The sequence below is a fragment of the Pipistrellus kuhlii genome, unplaced genomic scaffold (genome assembly GCF_014108245.1).
Source record: "Pipistrellus kuhlii isolate mPipKuh1 unplaced genomic scaffold, mPipKuh1.p scaffold_m20_p_25, whole genome shotgun sequence".
NCBI lineage: Eukaryota > Metazoa > Chordata > Mammalia > Chiroptera > Vespertilionidae > Pipistrellus > Pipistrellus kuhlii.
In genome coordinates, this window is record NW_023425524.1 from 8,165,646 (window position 1) to 8,181,965 (window position 16,320).

Sequence of the window (16,320 nt, forward strand, 5' to 3'; positions counted from 1 at the left end):
TGTCCCCTGATATTTATAGGTCTGCTTTTTTGTCATTCCAGATCTCAGCTTAAAACTCAAGTTGGCAAAAGATTTTCACGCTGCAGCCTCTTTTAAGATTACTCTCAATCAGTTCATCCTATTCTAATTTTCTGCAAAGCACAAACCACCCATATTTTGTTTGTCCTCCTTCCTGTTTATTACTGTACTTCCCAGGGCCAACAACACGGCCTGGCACGTGGCAGACACAACAAATATTTGTTAAATGCATGCAAAAGCACCAACTGGGTGCTAGGGTTGGGCTCATCTGAGTCACGTTTCATGAGGACAGTTTCATAAAATGTAAAATTCCACCTTGAGGATTAACTGGATGTATGTTGCACCCCACCCACCACCAGTGACCCGCCTACCTTTATTCCCCACCCCCTCCCCTAGCAAAAAAAAAACAACAAAAAAAAGAGGGATTTGGAAAACAAGGTCATTGCTGCGGTCTTTTGCCACATTTCGTTATCTTCACCAGGGCTCCACGGACAAAACTAGCATCACCAGGACCAATGAAAAGGGACCGAACGTCGAGGACTTCACACCGCAGTCAAGGGCGGGCCGCAAAGGATCAGGCGCAGATTCCCCAAGCACTGCATGCTGGGAACTGTAGTCTCCCGGGAAGCCCTAGTCTGATAGGGTCGGGACCCGCGCAGCATGCTGGGAGTTGTAGTCAAGGCTTGGCAAGAACCCCGCGACGAAGGACCGTAATAGTTGAGACCCCGCCTCCGCGCTTAGGCACGCAGCGGGTGAGCCCCACTGCATGCTGGTAACTGTAGTTTCCCTGGAACTCCTCTCCCTGAGGTGGAGAGACGCGCGGGGGGGCGGGGGAGGGAGGCTGCGCCATTTTAGGCCCGAGGTGCGGCTGCGGCGGTAAGAGAAGCGCAGGCGGGCCCGGCTCGGGCGCCGGGCCGGCTCCGCCCTCGGAGCTCCCGGCGCCCGCCCCTCGCCAGGCCCCGCCCTCCCCCACGTGCCTGCCGCCCGGAGGAGGCGCCTGGGCCCGGAGCGGGCGGCCAGCAGTCGGCGGCCCCGTCGGCGGCGGCGCGGAGGTCTTGGCGGCGGCGGCGGCGGCGGCGCCCTGGAGCGGCCCGGCCTCCCGATGCCCCTGCGCCGGCTGCCGCGGGCGTAGGTGCCCGGCTCGGGCCCTGAGGCGGCCGCGGGGCGGGGCGGCGGAGACCGAGCGGCTGGGGGGCGAGGCGGCGGCCGCGGGCAGGAGGATGGGGGCCAACCAGCTGGTGGTGCTCAACGTGTACGACATGGTGAGTGAGTGCGGCCCGGCCCGCGCCCCTCGGACCCGGGCCCCGCGGAGGCCGCCCCCCGCGGAGGCCGGAGGGTGGGGGAGGGGAGCCGTGGCTCCGAATCCCCGAGGGCGAGGGTGTCGGCGGGGCCCGGGGCGACATGAACTGCCCTTGGGCCCCCGCTCGGCGCGGGTCCGACCTCCGACTCGCAGCCCAGGTGCCCCGGGCGCCTCCCCCCCAATCCCTCTCGGGTCCGCCGGACCACCCTGCTCCGGGCACAGCACCCCCAGGCTTCAGCACCCCCGGCCCGCCCCCCGGAAAGTCCGTCCAGAAAGTCCCGCCGTCGGGGGCCGGGCCGGTCCCTCCGGAGGCGCCCGGAGCCCGCCCCTGGCCGCCGGGGCGTTTGTGCAGAAACATCCGATGGAGGGGAGGGGGCGCCTCTCCCGGAGCCGGGGACCCCGTCCGGGGGATGCCACAGGTGTCAGGCGGGACCGGGAGCGGGGCACCCCGCCTGGGAGCCAGCCCGGCCCGGCCCGGGCGCCTGGATCCCGGGCAGAGCGCAGCCGGGGCTCCCGGTCGGTGCCTGGTTGGTTGCTTTTGGCGATGAGCTGGTTTTGTCGTGGACGGTTTGTCCTGAAGTTGGCTGGAAGCGGCTGGGCACCTGAGAAAGTCCCTCCATTACTGTGTGTGCAGGAGAGCCCAGGTCCTCGAGGTCAGAGGTCTCGGTTCCCAGCCCCAGACCTGAACTTTTTCTCCCCCGCGTCCTGGGGAGGAGGGAGGGCTGGAGGGAGGGCCTGGCGGCCGCCTGGGGCCGGAGGTGGGTTCTCAACTGAGTCCACTAAGAGCCTGGAGGATAATGTGCTTAGGAGCCTGAAGCTTGATCACTTTCCAGAGAAGAATGGGAACCAGGGATCCTAGAAAACATGGCCTGGTGTCGCTGGTTAAGAAATAACTCTAGGTTTAAATTTTATTTTTTCTTCTTCATGGCCTATATTTGGCACTTAGTAGGGATATATACATATATACGTATATATATGTGTGTACATATATATGTATAATATGTATATTTTATATATTGATTTCAGAGCGGAAAGGAGAGGGCTAGAGAGAGAGAGAGAAACATCAGTGATGAGAGAGAATCACTGATTGGCTGCCCCCTGCTCGCCCCACACGGAGCTTAGAGCCCACAACCCCGCATTGTGCCTTTGACCAGAATCGAACCCAGGATCCTTTAGGCACAGGCCAACGCTCTATCCACTGAGCCAAACCCACTAGGGCCGAAACCACTATATTTTAAAGGGAGCAATATTTCTAAGACCGTGGTCGGCAAACCGTGGCTCTTTGGCCCCTTGAGTGTGGCTCTTCCACAAAGGACCACGGCCTGGGCGAGTCTATGTTGAAGAAGTGGCGTTAGAAGTTTAAGTTTAAAAAATGTGGCTCTCCACAGAAATTTCAATCGTCGTCCTGTTGGTATTTGGCTCTGTTGGCTACTGAGTTTGCCGCACTGTCCTAAGAGATTAGTACTGTTAACTAGTTCCTCACTTCACCTTGGTAGCGAGAAAGCAGGTGGAGAAAGAGGAAGTGAAACCTGCCCAGGTAACTAAGAGCAGGGAGGGGCTGGAATTTCCAGGCCGCCGTCTGATTCATTATCTCCACCAATTCCCGTTTCTCATTTCTTATATGTTGCTTTGCAGAGGAATATAACTGTGTATCAAAATGGTCAAGAATTGAATTATTAGGCTTCTGATAAACTTGCTTTTGATGTTCTTTTGGGGGCCTCGGTTGTTTCATGTCACTAATTCAGCAATCTACAATTACGGAAGTATGACCCTGTCCAATGAGTTGTCCTTGTTTAAGGAGTTGAGAATGTCACAGGAGAGGTGCAGTAGTAGTAACAACTCAGAGTAGAAGAGCACGATCTGGATAAGAGCATAGCCAGAAGTGAAGGACGGGCTCCACCAGGCTGTGGGTGAGGAGACAGGGAAAGGTAAGGGGACACTGGAGGCCGGCAGGTGGGGAGATGGCAGGAGCAGGAAGCACAGGCTGGATTTGGAAGCAGCAGCTGGTCCAGAAGAACAGGAGGGTAGGATACAGGAAAGGAGACACACTGAAAGTCTGATGAGAACTCTTCTTAGTTTGGGGCTGGAATGAAGGGTTGGGCCGGGGGGGGGGGGGGGGGGGTGTCTGTGAGCCAGGGGGACCCACTTAAAGTTGTGGTCCAGAGCAGCATGACTTGCGTTTTAGAATTAAGTGGGTTGAGGTGCAAATGTGTCTATTATGCTCAACTCCGGATTGGCTTTTGAGTCCTTTTGGTTGATGTCAAGGGCATGTTCTTTATCTTTGAAAGTGCTCCCTGCTCCTTCTGGGCCCCTTGGTGAGGATTGCTGTCGGCTGTGGTAAACATGCGCTGATCATCACTGTGTTGAGGGGCCTCTTGCCATGCCTCCGGTGCCTCTTGGCTGTGAGATGCCACCTGCTCCTGTTTGCCAGGTGGGAGCTGCTGGTCATTGCTTTCCCCTAACTCTGCCTGGTGCGGATCACCTGTGTGACCGTCCTCCCTGAAGGAGGAGCAGCATCCCCCTGACGTCACCTCGTGACCACGCTGTAAATTACTGCCCGCCACCTTCTCGGTGATTATGTTTCTCTCAGGACATGTTTTATTGGGGGGGAGGGTAACCTGCCCCCAATGAAACATGTCCTGGGGTTACTCTGAGTCTTGGGAATGAGGTTATCCCCATACTCCCAGCTGACTGGCCCACATTGGCAAGCAGATGATCAGATCATTTCGCTGCTGGGACAGTTGGGTGTAGTCACTCTAGCACAAGCCCTTCATCTATCGTAGTTCCAGGTCATGTGCTCTCGTGTTATCTTGGCTACTAATGAATTTTCATAAAACCAGCATATGCATTAGTGTGATGATGTTTGTCGATTGTCAAACAATTTTCTCCCTGTTTTTATTTTTATTTTTAAGTATACTTTATTGATATTCTTCCTGTTTGTTTGTTTTTAAATATATATTTTATTGGTTTTTCACAGAGAGGAAGAGTGGAGAGTCAGAAACATCGATGAGAGAGAAACATCGATCAGCTGCCTCTTGCACACTCCCTAACGGGGATGTGCCCGCAACCAAGGTACATGCCCTTGACCGGAATCGAACCTGGGACCTTTCAGTCCAAAGGCTGATGCTCTATCCACTGAGCCAAACCGGTTTTGGCTATTCTTCCTGTTTTTAAATAGTATCTGTACATCTCCAAAGTCTTAATAGAAAATAAACACACTTCCTAGAACTCTTCAAATAAGGAAATTTGGTCTGCTCCATTCTTTTGAACCCCCCACCCGCACCCGTCCCCTCCATTAGACGCCAGGAAAGCTGAGGCCCTGCAGGCGTGTCAGGCTCTGACTTCCCAGCTCAGCAGTTCATCAGATCGTGTCCTTCACCTAAATAATTCCATAATCTCTGCAGCAACACGCTCAGTAACAGCCTTTCCCTCCCCTCCTTCCCACAGCAGACCCTTCCCCTTTACTCCCACAGCCCGCACCTCTCTGTGGAAATGGTTTTTGTAACTAGCTCAGCTTCCAAGCCAGAACCCTGGGAATAAAACTAAGTTCCTCTCCATTGCAAACAAGCAGTCAGTTAAGTCACAGACCCTGTCTGTTTTGTTTGGTTGATTTTGCTGGAAGGAACCACTTGATAATCGGTGGCTTAACCTGGAAGGATAAGGATCTTAAGTCCACAAATAGACAGACCTGGGGTAGGCCCGTGGCTCGGCGTGTCATCGGGACCTGGACTTCCACACTTGCGCTCGCTGTCCTCGGCGCTGCCTTCTGTGTTGTCCCCTCGGAGTTGGAAAATGACATCATAGCACCCCAGACCCTACCCTGTCAGGACGGGAAGGCAGACAGGTGAGCAGGCCTGTCTGCCTGCACCTCCCATTTCAATAGACAGCTTTCCCAGAGACTGTCCACAGCTGTCACGTGGGTCCTCTGGCCTCGGCTCTGTGGGGTTACGGGGAGGGGGCAGGGAGTTGGAAATGGCAGTTAGCTGGGACCTATGGTGTCTAGCACATCCTTTATTTTCTGAGTGTTCTTTCCCCCTGCCCCTTCCTCTCTCCTCCCCAGCCTTTCCTCTAAGATGGGGGCCCGAAGCTGGACTCCTGAGTGTTCTTTAAAGTGGTCACCTGATCATCATTTCCACTGCTGCTTCTCAAGTTCAAATTATCTGTTTGCGTAGTAATATAATAGCCTTCTTACTAGTGTCATTTTTGGGGATTACTTCGTTTTAACTCATCTTCCCTTCTGTTACCCAAGGGATCTTACTGAACCATAAGTGATTGTGGCATTTTTGTGTTAAAATCACCTACAGGATACAGTCCAGGGCCCTCTATGATCTAACAGCTCCCTGACTTATGATGTAACCACGTACGAATCCCCTGCGAGTTCCCACACGCCCTGTCCACTCTCTGCTCACACAAGGAAAGTTTTTCCGTTTCCAGGCAGGCTGCACTGTACTAGCGCACCCCTCAGTGCCTTTGCACATGCTGGGCCTTCTGTTTGAGATGTCCTGTTCAGAAACAATCAGCGGCACCTCCTGCTCCTTCTGGCTGTCGCTTAGCCTTCCTCACATGGGTGAACGTCTGTGCCCTCGGCCTGCCCACCTGTCTCCGTCCCTGCGTGTCCTGTGATTCTGTGGATCCCACAAGACTGAGTTCCTTACTAGCATCTTCTGGGCCAGTGTCTGCCACAGGCCCGTCACCACAGGTGTTCTGTAGTAAACGTTTACCACCGAGTGGGTTTTAATGAGGCCTTTTTACCAGGGATGGCGTCAACACTGAAGTAGCATGAAAAGGTCATCTGATCTCCCTCTGTTTGTGCCAAATATCTACTTCTGTGTTTTTTCCCTTGTACTTGGTGTACTGCTGGGTTCTAGCTTTATTACTGGAGTAGGGTGACCAAATGAAAGGGAGGATCATGGGAATGAGAGAAGAAATATCAACTATTCTTCTGTGTCAGTTTTTTTAAGCATCATGGGACTAGGCTGAGGAAATGTTTTTAAATGTTTGTTTTTTGAAGTTGGATCTTAGTCATTCCTTGGAACACAATCTTTCCGAAAACATCGTCAGTCCTGAATTTAACACGATTTACTAGTTAGTAGAAACTATTGTAGACTTAATCTTCTTGCACCAAGTATGCATATTGGGCCAGAGCCATTTCCACCACTTGACATAGAAACTGACGCATGAGTCCTAACTCCATGGTCAGCAAACTGCGGCCCGAGAGCCACATGTGGCTCTTTGGCCCCTTGAGTGTGGCTCTTCGGCAAAATACCATGGCCTGAGCGAGTCTATTTTGAAGAAGTGGCATTAGAAGCAGTTTAAGTTAAAAAATTTTGGCTCTCCAAAGGAATTTCAATCGTGCTGTTGATATTGGGCTCTGTTGACTAATGAGTTTGCCAACCATTGGTCTAGCTAAATTAAAAAAGAGGACAGTCATCAGTCTGTCCTCCTAATTATCCGTGGAGCATCTGTATTTTTATTTTTTTGGTTTAGATGAAGTGAGGAAAGAATTCACTCGCGGTGTGTATTGTTCTCCATTGCTGCCATAAGAAACTCCAGAAACTCAGCCCAGCTATCCTCACTCCTGTGGATCAGAAGGCGGTGGGCTGGGCGGTCACTGCTGGGGCTGTGTCAGCCTGCCTGGCTGGGGGGGGGGGGGGGGGGGAGAGGAGAGGGGGCAGGGTACTGGGGCTGCCCCAGAATTCAGTTGTTCGAAGTTGTAAGACTGGTCTCACTCCTTGCTGGCTGCTTCATGTTTCTGGTACCTGCGCTCACCTCTTTTTGCATTTCCCCTGGGGCTCCAGGGGAATCCCAGAGGAAAAGGAGTGGTGCACTGGGCTGAAGGGGCAGCAGCGGGGGAAGGCGCTCAGAGGCTTTCCCCGGGAAGGAGCCGCTGTGGCCCCGGGCTTCGGGAGGACAGGGAAGGCACTGAACTGAGGAACTGTATTCGCCTGTCCAACTTCATCTCCTCCTCCTCCGGTCTCTTCCTCTTCCCTGCTCCCTGGGCCGGGCCACGATGCTGCAGCCCTAATGGGGGAGAGGCCTGGGGTCAGCGAGGAGAGCCAGGCCCGCCTTCTTCATCTTCAGACCTCACAGCAGAAGTGCAGTGAGCCCTCCCCCTCTTCACACCTGTCTGCCCCCCTCCTGCCGCACCTATCCTCCCCTCCCCCCAGCAAGTCCTCTCCTGTTAGAGGCTATGTCATTAGAGGGACCCAGAGGATGCTCCGGGACAAGCTCCTGTCTGAAGGCCTCTAACTTTAATTACGTCTGCACGTCCCTCTGCACATCATGGACACACCCGCGGGTTTGGGGGCCGGAGTGCCCCGTCGTAGGGAGCCATTCTGCTCCACACGCCTATGAAAGGTGTGTAAACCCCGATGTGTGCAGTGTTCCTTCCACAGCCCTGACTTGGCGTGGATAAATTTTAGCTTACATTGGAGAATGTGAAGTGTTCGGAAAATAGAGTGTGGAAACCTTTTGTGACTGGCAATACGCAGACGTGCGGGTCCACGCCTGCTGGTGAGCACAGGCCCTCGGCCTGCAGTGCGTAGTGTGTTCGGCCAAGGTCACGCTGAGGACGAGACGTTAACAACATAGAACTGAATAGAACAGGAGTTACATATCTTCCGGGACCAAGAAGAGCTTCTGTCTTAGGAGATTTCTTTTATTAAATGCATTTTTCTTAAGAGAGGATGTACTTAGCATTTGTTGACTGTCAGATTTTCTATAAGATTATTTAAATTTTTAAAAAGCAACATTATTGTCACCCAGTTGGTTAATAGAATTTAAAGGGAAAACTGCCAAAATAGTCTTAAAGTATAAGGAAGGAAAAATAATAGAGGGAAATGAGATACATGAAAATGCTTCAGTTTATCCAGATTGTGTTTTGGTATATCTCTGATGTTCCCTAGCTCCAAAACATTAACTCACAAATTAATTAATTGAGCCCACATTATCTATAACAATAAAAGTATAATATGCTAATTAGACCAGACAGCCAAACAACCTTCCGGACGACCTTCCAGAAGCCGGGGCTGTGAGCGCTGAGCCCCTTGCACAAATTTCTTTCTTTTTTTTTTTTAATATATTTGATTGATTTTTTACAGAGAGGAAGGGAGAGAGATAGAGTTAGAAACGATGAGAGAGAAACATCCATCAGCTGCCTCCTGCACACTCCCTACTGGGGATGTGCCCGCAATCAAGGTACATGCCCTTGACGGGAATCGAACCTGGGACCCCTCAGTCCGCAGGCTGATGCTCTATCCACTGAGGTCAGGCTCCTTTGCAGGAATTTCTTGCATCAGGTCTCCAGTTTGAAATAAAAGCCTTGCCTCACTAAATCGTGATGTCATCCTTATCATACTAAATTCTTGCCATACAGAATTCTTGCAATTACTCATCACTACACTATTCTAACTGTTACAGTTTCACAGCATATCTTAGTATGTGGCTAGGCCAGCTTCCTTTGTTTAATATTCCCAAGTTTTCTTGACTGTTATTCACTTCCTTTTCTATGAATACTTTATAAGGCTCTCTGGAAACAATACATTTTTTAATCTTTTTATTTTCTTAAATTGTGTCAAAACACACAGTTTACCATCTTAACCCATCTTTGCTGTATAGATCAGTAGTGTGTGTGCTATTCAAGTTGTTGTGCCCCAAACCCCCGGAAATCTCTCATCTTGCAAAACGGAAACTGTATCCACTAAACAACTCCCAGTTTCCTCTCGCCCATCTTGCAAAACGGAAACTGTATCCACTAAACAACTCCCAGTTTCCTCTCGCCCTCACCTCCTGGTTGCCTCCATTCTGCTTTCTGCCTCTCAGTTTGACTGGGTGCCCTTATAAGTGGAATTGTACAGGACTTGTCTTTTCATAGCTTATTTCACTCTGCACAGTGTCCTCAAGGGCATCCATGTTTTAGCATGTGTCAGCTTCTGTCTTTTTAAGACTGAATAATATTTATCCCATTGTATGGGATAAATATTTTGTTTAGCCGTTTATTTGACAATGTCCATTTGGGCTACTTCCACCTTTTGGCTGTTGTAAATAATACTACTGTGAACATAAGTGTACAAATATCTCTTCCAAGTCCCTGTTTTCAGTTCTTCTCTCTGTGTGTGTGTATATACAGACACACACACACACACACATAAATTAGTTTTAAATTGGAATTGGACTAAACCTATAAGTTAATTTAGAAAGAACTGGCATCTTTTCTATAATACCCCCACCCCAGATAAAAGTATGATGTATTTATTTATTTGTTTATTTATTTTTGCTTTTTGAAATATTTATCCAGAAAATACATCAAGTAGTTAAATAAGTTAAGGCCCAACTCCTGTATCTGAGCCGTCTATGAACAGAATAGGCTTAATAAAGAAGGAAGGTACATGGTATGCTGAGTGACAGGCGGCTCAGGAGGAGCCTGAGGCAGGGGCGGGCAGGACAGTGGGTGCAGGTCCGAGCATGTGGCCAAGAACGGCCTCCGCAGCGGGCATTCCGGAAAGGGCCAGGCTGCCCGGGGACGTCCAGGGAGAGAATGTTCTGGGCAGAGGTAAGCACCACAGCGGATTAGTTGGCCCACGTGCCTCTTAAGGAAATGTACAGCAAGAATCAGGATGTTTTGGGGGGAATTCATGAATTATATTCGCACGTCGATGAATGAGATCATTGAAAATAACAGCAGGCAGCATCCAGAAAGGACCAGTCTGAGGTTAGGATACATTCCCAAGGTGAAAGGCCCATTGCCGAATTTAAAACTATAACCGGAAGGAGTTACTGAACAGACAGACTGAAAACTGAAGAGAAAACAGCGAGATTTAGCAAGCCTCTCAGAACCTGAGTGTAAGGGTCAGTGTTGATCTCCAGAAGTGCTAGGCAGACTGTCTTAACGCTAGGAACATCGAGCCAGAGCCTGGCTTAACTTCCACACTTCAAGGAGAAAGCAGAAACCCACACATACGCACAGGCAGAGAAGTTACCAGAAGGGAACAGAATTAAGCTACTTCAGGCTCCTCACGCGTGACAGCAGCGCCCAGTGAAACAGCGCTGTGTGCAGTGAGGGCAGCCACTTCTGGATGCTCCTGCTTCTCCATGTCATTCCCATGCAGGCGCCTGCGGAGGTGACAGGCCACTGAGAAAGCGGTGACAGTATAAAAGAGTCACCGCTGGGCACCCATACTTGTTTACTATAGATGCAGCCTAATGGATATAAGGTTTAAAAATGCCAGTACCCAGAATTCCTCTTCAGAGAGAAGGAACATGGTGTGAAACACGAAAAACGAAGTCTCAGGTTATATTCTCCAAGCCTTGGGGGGGGGAGAGAGAGCAGCATCCAGCATAGCATCCTACATAAGCACTAACCCAGTAGGCACAATTGGTTCTTGTTGGAATTGGAAAGTCCATCAGAGTGGGGTGTAATTTTTTTTTTCATGTAAATGGAAGTATTGTTGGGATAAAATCAGATCTAGAGGGGAAACAGAAGAGAAAATATAGTCCACGTGATGTAAGAGAGAAAACAAAAAAGACAAGTATAAAATGAAGACAAGTAAAGGCATAAATTATGAAATGACAGTAAATAAATTAAAATCCCCTTGTAAGCTTGTTAAGTAGGTTTATAGGGTCCTTTGCTTTACAGAGCTGAAAATTGCATGTGGCCAAAACTATTGTTGTCTGTGACCTTTCAGCTTCATGTCGTCCCTAGGAACGACGTTTAAAATGATACAAATAGCCTGCCTTTGTTTCCAGTAGAAAGCCAGTCTTCCCAGCACTGTTCATTGTGTGATCCATTGCCCCTGGTTAATGGGAAGTACTGGCCACATTTGTCCCCTGCTAAATCATCAGCGCCATCTGAGTCTGTTTCTTGACTTTCTTTGCTGTTCATCTATTTAGTTACTTCTTCCTGCACCTTTATTAGGTGTTTAATTACAGTATTGCAGTGTGTTTTGTTATCTGGGGATGGAGGTTTCCCAGAACTTTATCTCACATTCATTTTTCAAATAAAATTTGGAATCAATTTCTCAAAAAACTCACTGTAATTTTAAGTGTAATGACATTAAATTTGTGAATAATTTTTAGGATAATTGATAGATTTACACAATATTGAATCTTCCCAAAATAAGAGCTACCATTTTTGATGATTTCTTCATGCCAACCATTGCCCTAAAACATTTCTTTCTTTTTTTTCTTTTCTTTTTTTTTATCAATCTTTATTGTTCATATTGTTACAAAGGTTCCTCATTTCTTCCCCCCTCCACCAGGTTCCCACCCCACCCTCCGCCCCCTCTCCATCCCCCATTGTCTTCATCCATAGGTGCAGTTTATGTTCAGTCTCTTCCTCCCTCCCTTTCCCCAATAGTAAATCAGTTACTTAGCATTTTCTCATATCAATAATACCACCATATGCCCAATGATACATTTCACACAAAAGACATTTCCAAATAGGTCAACCAGCCCCATCCAGGCCCCACCCAAGGCACTCACAGATCAACACCCCAGCCCTATACTAACTCAACACATTCAGATCTAAGCCTTCATCACTTGATTCAGCAGACCCTCAAGTTCCCGCAAAAGTTTCCAGCCATGTCTGAGAGGCAGCCGTGGGGCAGGGGCAGGCGAGGAGCGAGCTATTCCGGGCCTGGCTGCTCCGGGCCTGGCCTCTGTTGCTCTGGTTCGTTCCACAACCAGCTGCTCCAGGTCTGGCCACCGCCGCTCCCGACCTAGTTGCTCTGGACCTGGCTGCCTCTGCTCCCGACCTGGCCGCACCCGACCCGGCTGCTCTGGGCCCAGCTGCTCCGGGCCTGGACGCTCCCAGGCCTGGCCACACCAGACCCGGCTGCTCCGGGCCTGGCCGCTCCTAGCCTGGCAGCCGCTGCTCCGGGCCTGGCCCTAAACTATTTCTTTATACACTGAGTGCCAGATTGTTATGATCTCTGAATGCATAATCATCTGGCCACTCGGTGTATATCCTATATAATAAAAGGCTAATATGCAAATTGTCCCCTCGACCAGGCTGGCTGGACCCTACCCATGCACAGGGGAGGGCTGCTCAGCTAGCAGCTAGGCTCCGGCTGCGAGCGTAATGGCAGTGACAGGAGCCTCTCTAGACTCTGGCAGCGCTAAGGAGCAGGGGCAGGAGCAGGCGGGCAGGAAGGAGCGAGGGGTCCTGCACTGCGAGGGGTCACAGGCCTGGCTGAGGGACACCCTGTCCCTCCCTGCCCCCAGCGCATGAATTTCGTGCACCAGGCCTCTAGTGTGAAATAGATAAAACAAGATACGTGACAAAAACAAGAGTGGGTGAAGGCTAAGAAACCTGGGCCTCACTTACATAGCTTAGCCACTCATTATGTAATGTCGGGCGTATTATTTGCCTGAACATCCCTAATGTGATTTACTTATTTTACATGGACTGTTCTCATTATGAAAAACAAAATAAGTGAAAGTGTGGTTTATTTTTGAATGGCATCCAAAAAAATGAGTTATTGATTTACTATATTTGCACAGATTTCTGTTTAACACCTATCAAACTGTGATTGCTTGCATTCTTAATGAGCTCCTCCACATGGGGACTGGGAATGGGTCATCCTGTTTCCAGTGTCGAGCAGTCCCTGACACATGGCAGGCGTGCATACATTTTATGGAAGCAAAGTTGTCTAACTTGCTTTATAGCAAGTAAACCTTTAAAATGAGATTTATTGTCTAACCACTGTGCTGGACACCTGAAACTAATTCAAATTAATGTAGAATGTAAACTATAATTGAAAAAAGAATTTTTGATTAAAAATAAAATGAAGTGAAATTTAAACTGAAACTCACAGGTCCTTCTGGAATAGTGTTTCTCAGTTTTATCCTGGACCAACAAGAAGTCATTTTACATCACACCCATTACACACACACAGTCCTGAAACAAATGTTAGGAGACACCTTGCTTTGTGTGATGTCCTCTCATTAGTTCGATCTCATTACCGTAATTTTTATTCATTTGAAATAATGCTGGTGTGACCCACCGTAATGATTTCAGGAGCCCTGAGAGGTTCCAGGACATATCTCAAGAATGCAGGCTCCCTGAGAACAGGACCTTCATGTTCACGTCTATTTTGCTGGTGCTTGGCACATAGTAGGTGTTCAGGAAGTATTTCTGGAGTGAGTAAAAAAATGGACAGGCTCTTTTCCATAGGTCACAATTAAGGACAATACAAAGAAAAAGCAGGAGAGATCTGTAATACTGTCAACAGTTAAAATATACACTGAGTGGCCAGATTATTATGATCTCTGAACGCATAATAAGCTGGCCACTCAGTGTATATCCTATATGATAAAAGGCTAATGTGCAAATTGTCCCCTCGACCAGGAGTTTGACCAGCAGGCAGGCTGTCCAACTGCCCATACCCTCCCCCCCAACTACAGGCCAGGCTGGCCGGACCCCGCCCATGCACGAATTCATGCACTGGGCCTCTAATGTATACACACACACATATACACACACACACACACACAGTGGCCAGATTATTATGCGTTCAGAGATCATCATAATCTGGCAATTCAGTGTATATATGTTTATCTATATAATAGAGGAATATGCAAATTAGCCAGGACGCCGTAGTGTCATGACTGAACAGCAGGGACCTGAGGCTGCATGGCACATCAGGCCACACACCCCACCCCAGCACCAGGCCAGGGGGCCTCAGGCCGCACCCCTCACCTGGCAGGGCTTGACGGGACCTCAGGCTGCACCACCTGCCCCAGTACTGAGCCGGGAGACCTCAGGCCACGCCCCACTCCTGCGGGGCTGGACGGAGACCTCAGGCCACGCCCCCCATCCTGGCACCAGGCTGGGGGACCTGAAGCCTAGTGGGGCTTGATAGGGGACCTGAGGCTGTGCCCCCCTCCATCTGGCGCCGGGCGGGGGTCCAGAGGCTGCGCCCCCTGCCCAGAGGGGCTTGATGGGGATGGGGCCGGCTGGGTCTGGGTCTCCCGTGTTTTCGAAGCATGTGCAGGTGGTGGGTAGGAACTTGATTCTAAGTCCCCCGGGTGCGTCCCAGGCTCTGACAGGAGGAAGGTTTTCATACATTTTACTAATTTTCTTTCATCTCTGATACTTCTATTATAGAGAAAGGGCAAATATCAATATTAAATTATTTCCTCTAATTAATTCCCTTTTAATGTGCACGAATTTCATGCACCAAGCCACTAGTTAAAATATATCTATCTGTAATTTAAAAACACACACAAAGAAATAGGCTTATAAACTCCTTGCTACATTTCAACTCTTGGTATTCGGTGGTCTAACTAGAATAATGTGATACCTAAGCATCAGGAGGAAGCACAGGTAGGTAAGCCTCAGTCTCAGACCTCATGCAGCTTAGAGCCCAATCCAAGGGAATGGTCAAGTACAAGTAGCCTTAGAAGAAGTTTCAGGATTTTGCCAACATATTTGATACCAGTCCCAGACAGACACAACTAAAGCCAAGTGCTGACAGGAGGGTTTTCTGGCATAGATGTGATAATGGGATCTGGAATTGATGACAATACCCTGCTCATCTATTTCTCATCAACTGTGGGTTATGAATAAAATAGATTTAATCTTAAAAATATTCAAGGGATACTTGGTTTGACAGTTAAAAATCTGTTCTCCCCCGAAACCGGTGTGGCTCAGTGGTAGAGCATCGGTCTGCGGACTGAAAGGTCCCGGGTTCGATTCCAGTCAGGGGCATGCATGTACTGGTTGCGTGCACATCCCCGGTAGGGGGTGTGCAAGAGGCGGCTGGTCGATGTTTCTCTCTCATCAACGTTCTAGCTTTCTATCTCTCTCCCTTTCTCTCTGTAAAGAATCAATAAAATATATATATATTTTTTTAAATCTGTTCTCGTTTAAGTTAATTCATAATCTGTGTGTAGCTTGTGGATCCTAAAAATTAGGTCTTTTTGCAAGCACAATAATTTGTTGTTGAAAATTAATCTGGTTGATAAAGAGGAGGAAACTTTAGCTTTATACAAAATACATTTCCTTGTATTAGCAGGTAAGTATGTAGTTGTGAGTACTCACACTGATGAGTTCAGGACTGTGCTTACGAGCTGTTAAAACTTACAGTCCTAAATTAAGCCAGCTTTAGACTAACCTTAACATTTATTATCAAAACGGACTTGAGCAGGAGAGGAAGCGGGTTGAATAGCTGTGCTGGAACAGATGGAAATAGGACTTAGGCTCCCCTGGCTTTAGTGCATGTGTTCATGTCTGGTTACATCATCTTGAAAAGAAATAAAAAAGGCTTTACAGAACATTTACAAAACTTGAAATACTATTAACCAAAAGCCCACTGGCAAACTTTTGTAATCAGGAAAAATTACTTTAGAAGATTGAAAGTAATTAACAATGTATAAGTAGCATTGTAATGAAAATGTTTTTGTTATATAATTTTTTTCTAAGATCAAGAAAGTGAGTCGTGCTTATTTTAGATCATCTCTAGTAATGAAAAGATTGAATATTTTCTTAGAAATAATAATAGGGGGTGGGGATTGGTGAGGTATGTACACGTATAATATCTTAATTAAAAAATAATAATAATGGAATAGATCTATTCTTATTTTAAGGCAAGTTAACAGATAGCCCTGGATGTTTGTGATTTTGTCTAAAAGACACTAGAATATCTCAGTTCATTCAGTGAGGATTTTTTGACTCCACTTTATGACTAGCCAGATGCTCAGGCACCGTAGGCAGCATTTTAATGTGGTTTTCTGTTAAATGGCAGTTGCTATAGGATTATCTGGGACTCAGCCCAAACGGTAGCACAGGACCTGACAGGGTCGCTCAGCCGTGTGAACATGAACTCCAAGGACAGTTTTATAGGAGACGGAGCTATTGTAATTACCCCACAGTCTCCCGCGTCACCGTTATTTTGGATTTGTAACTCAGTAATCAAACGCCTTCTCTATTCCCTAAGCACCTTTTTATGGCAATTAAATAAAACACTTGCTCTGACCCACAGGAACACGGGCTCTGGTTTTTC

The 16,320-nt window shown here is 48.5% G+C and overlaps 1 protein-coding gene across 2 annotated transcripts in view; it reads left to right on the top strand.

The window, feature by feature from the left end:
• Nucleotides 1-1,021: 1,021 nt before the first annotated feature.
• Nucleotides 1,022-16,320, top strand: part of DESI2 (desumoylating isopeptidase 2) — a 34,486-nt gene continuing 19,187 nt past the window's right edge. The window contains exon 1 of one of the 2 annotated variants that reach the window (XM_036453631.2): nt 1,022-1,280. In XM_036453631.2, the coding sequence (XP_036309524.1) occupies nt 1,239-1,280 (42 nt within the window). In that variant the 5' untranslated portion in view covers nt 1,022-1,238. The remainder of the gene's footprint in view (nt 1,281-16,320) is intronic. The other variant, XM_036453629.2, reaches the window with a different exon arrangement.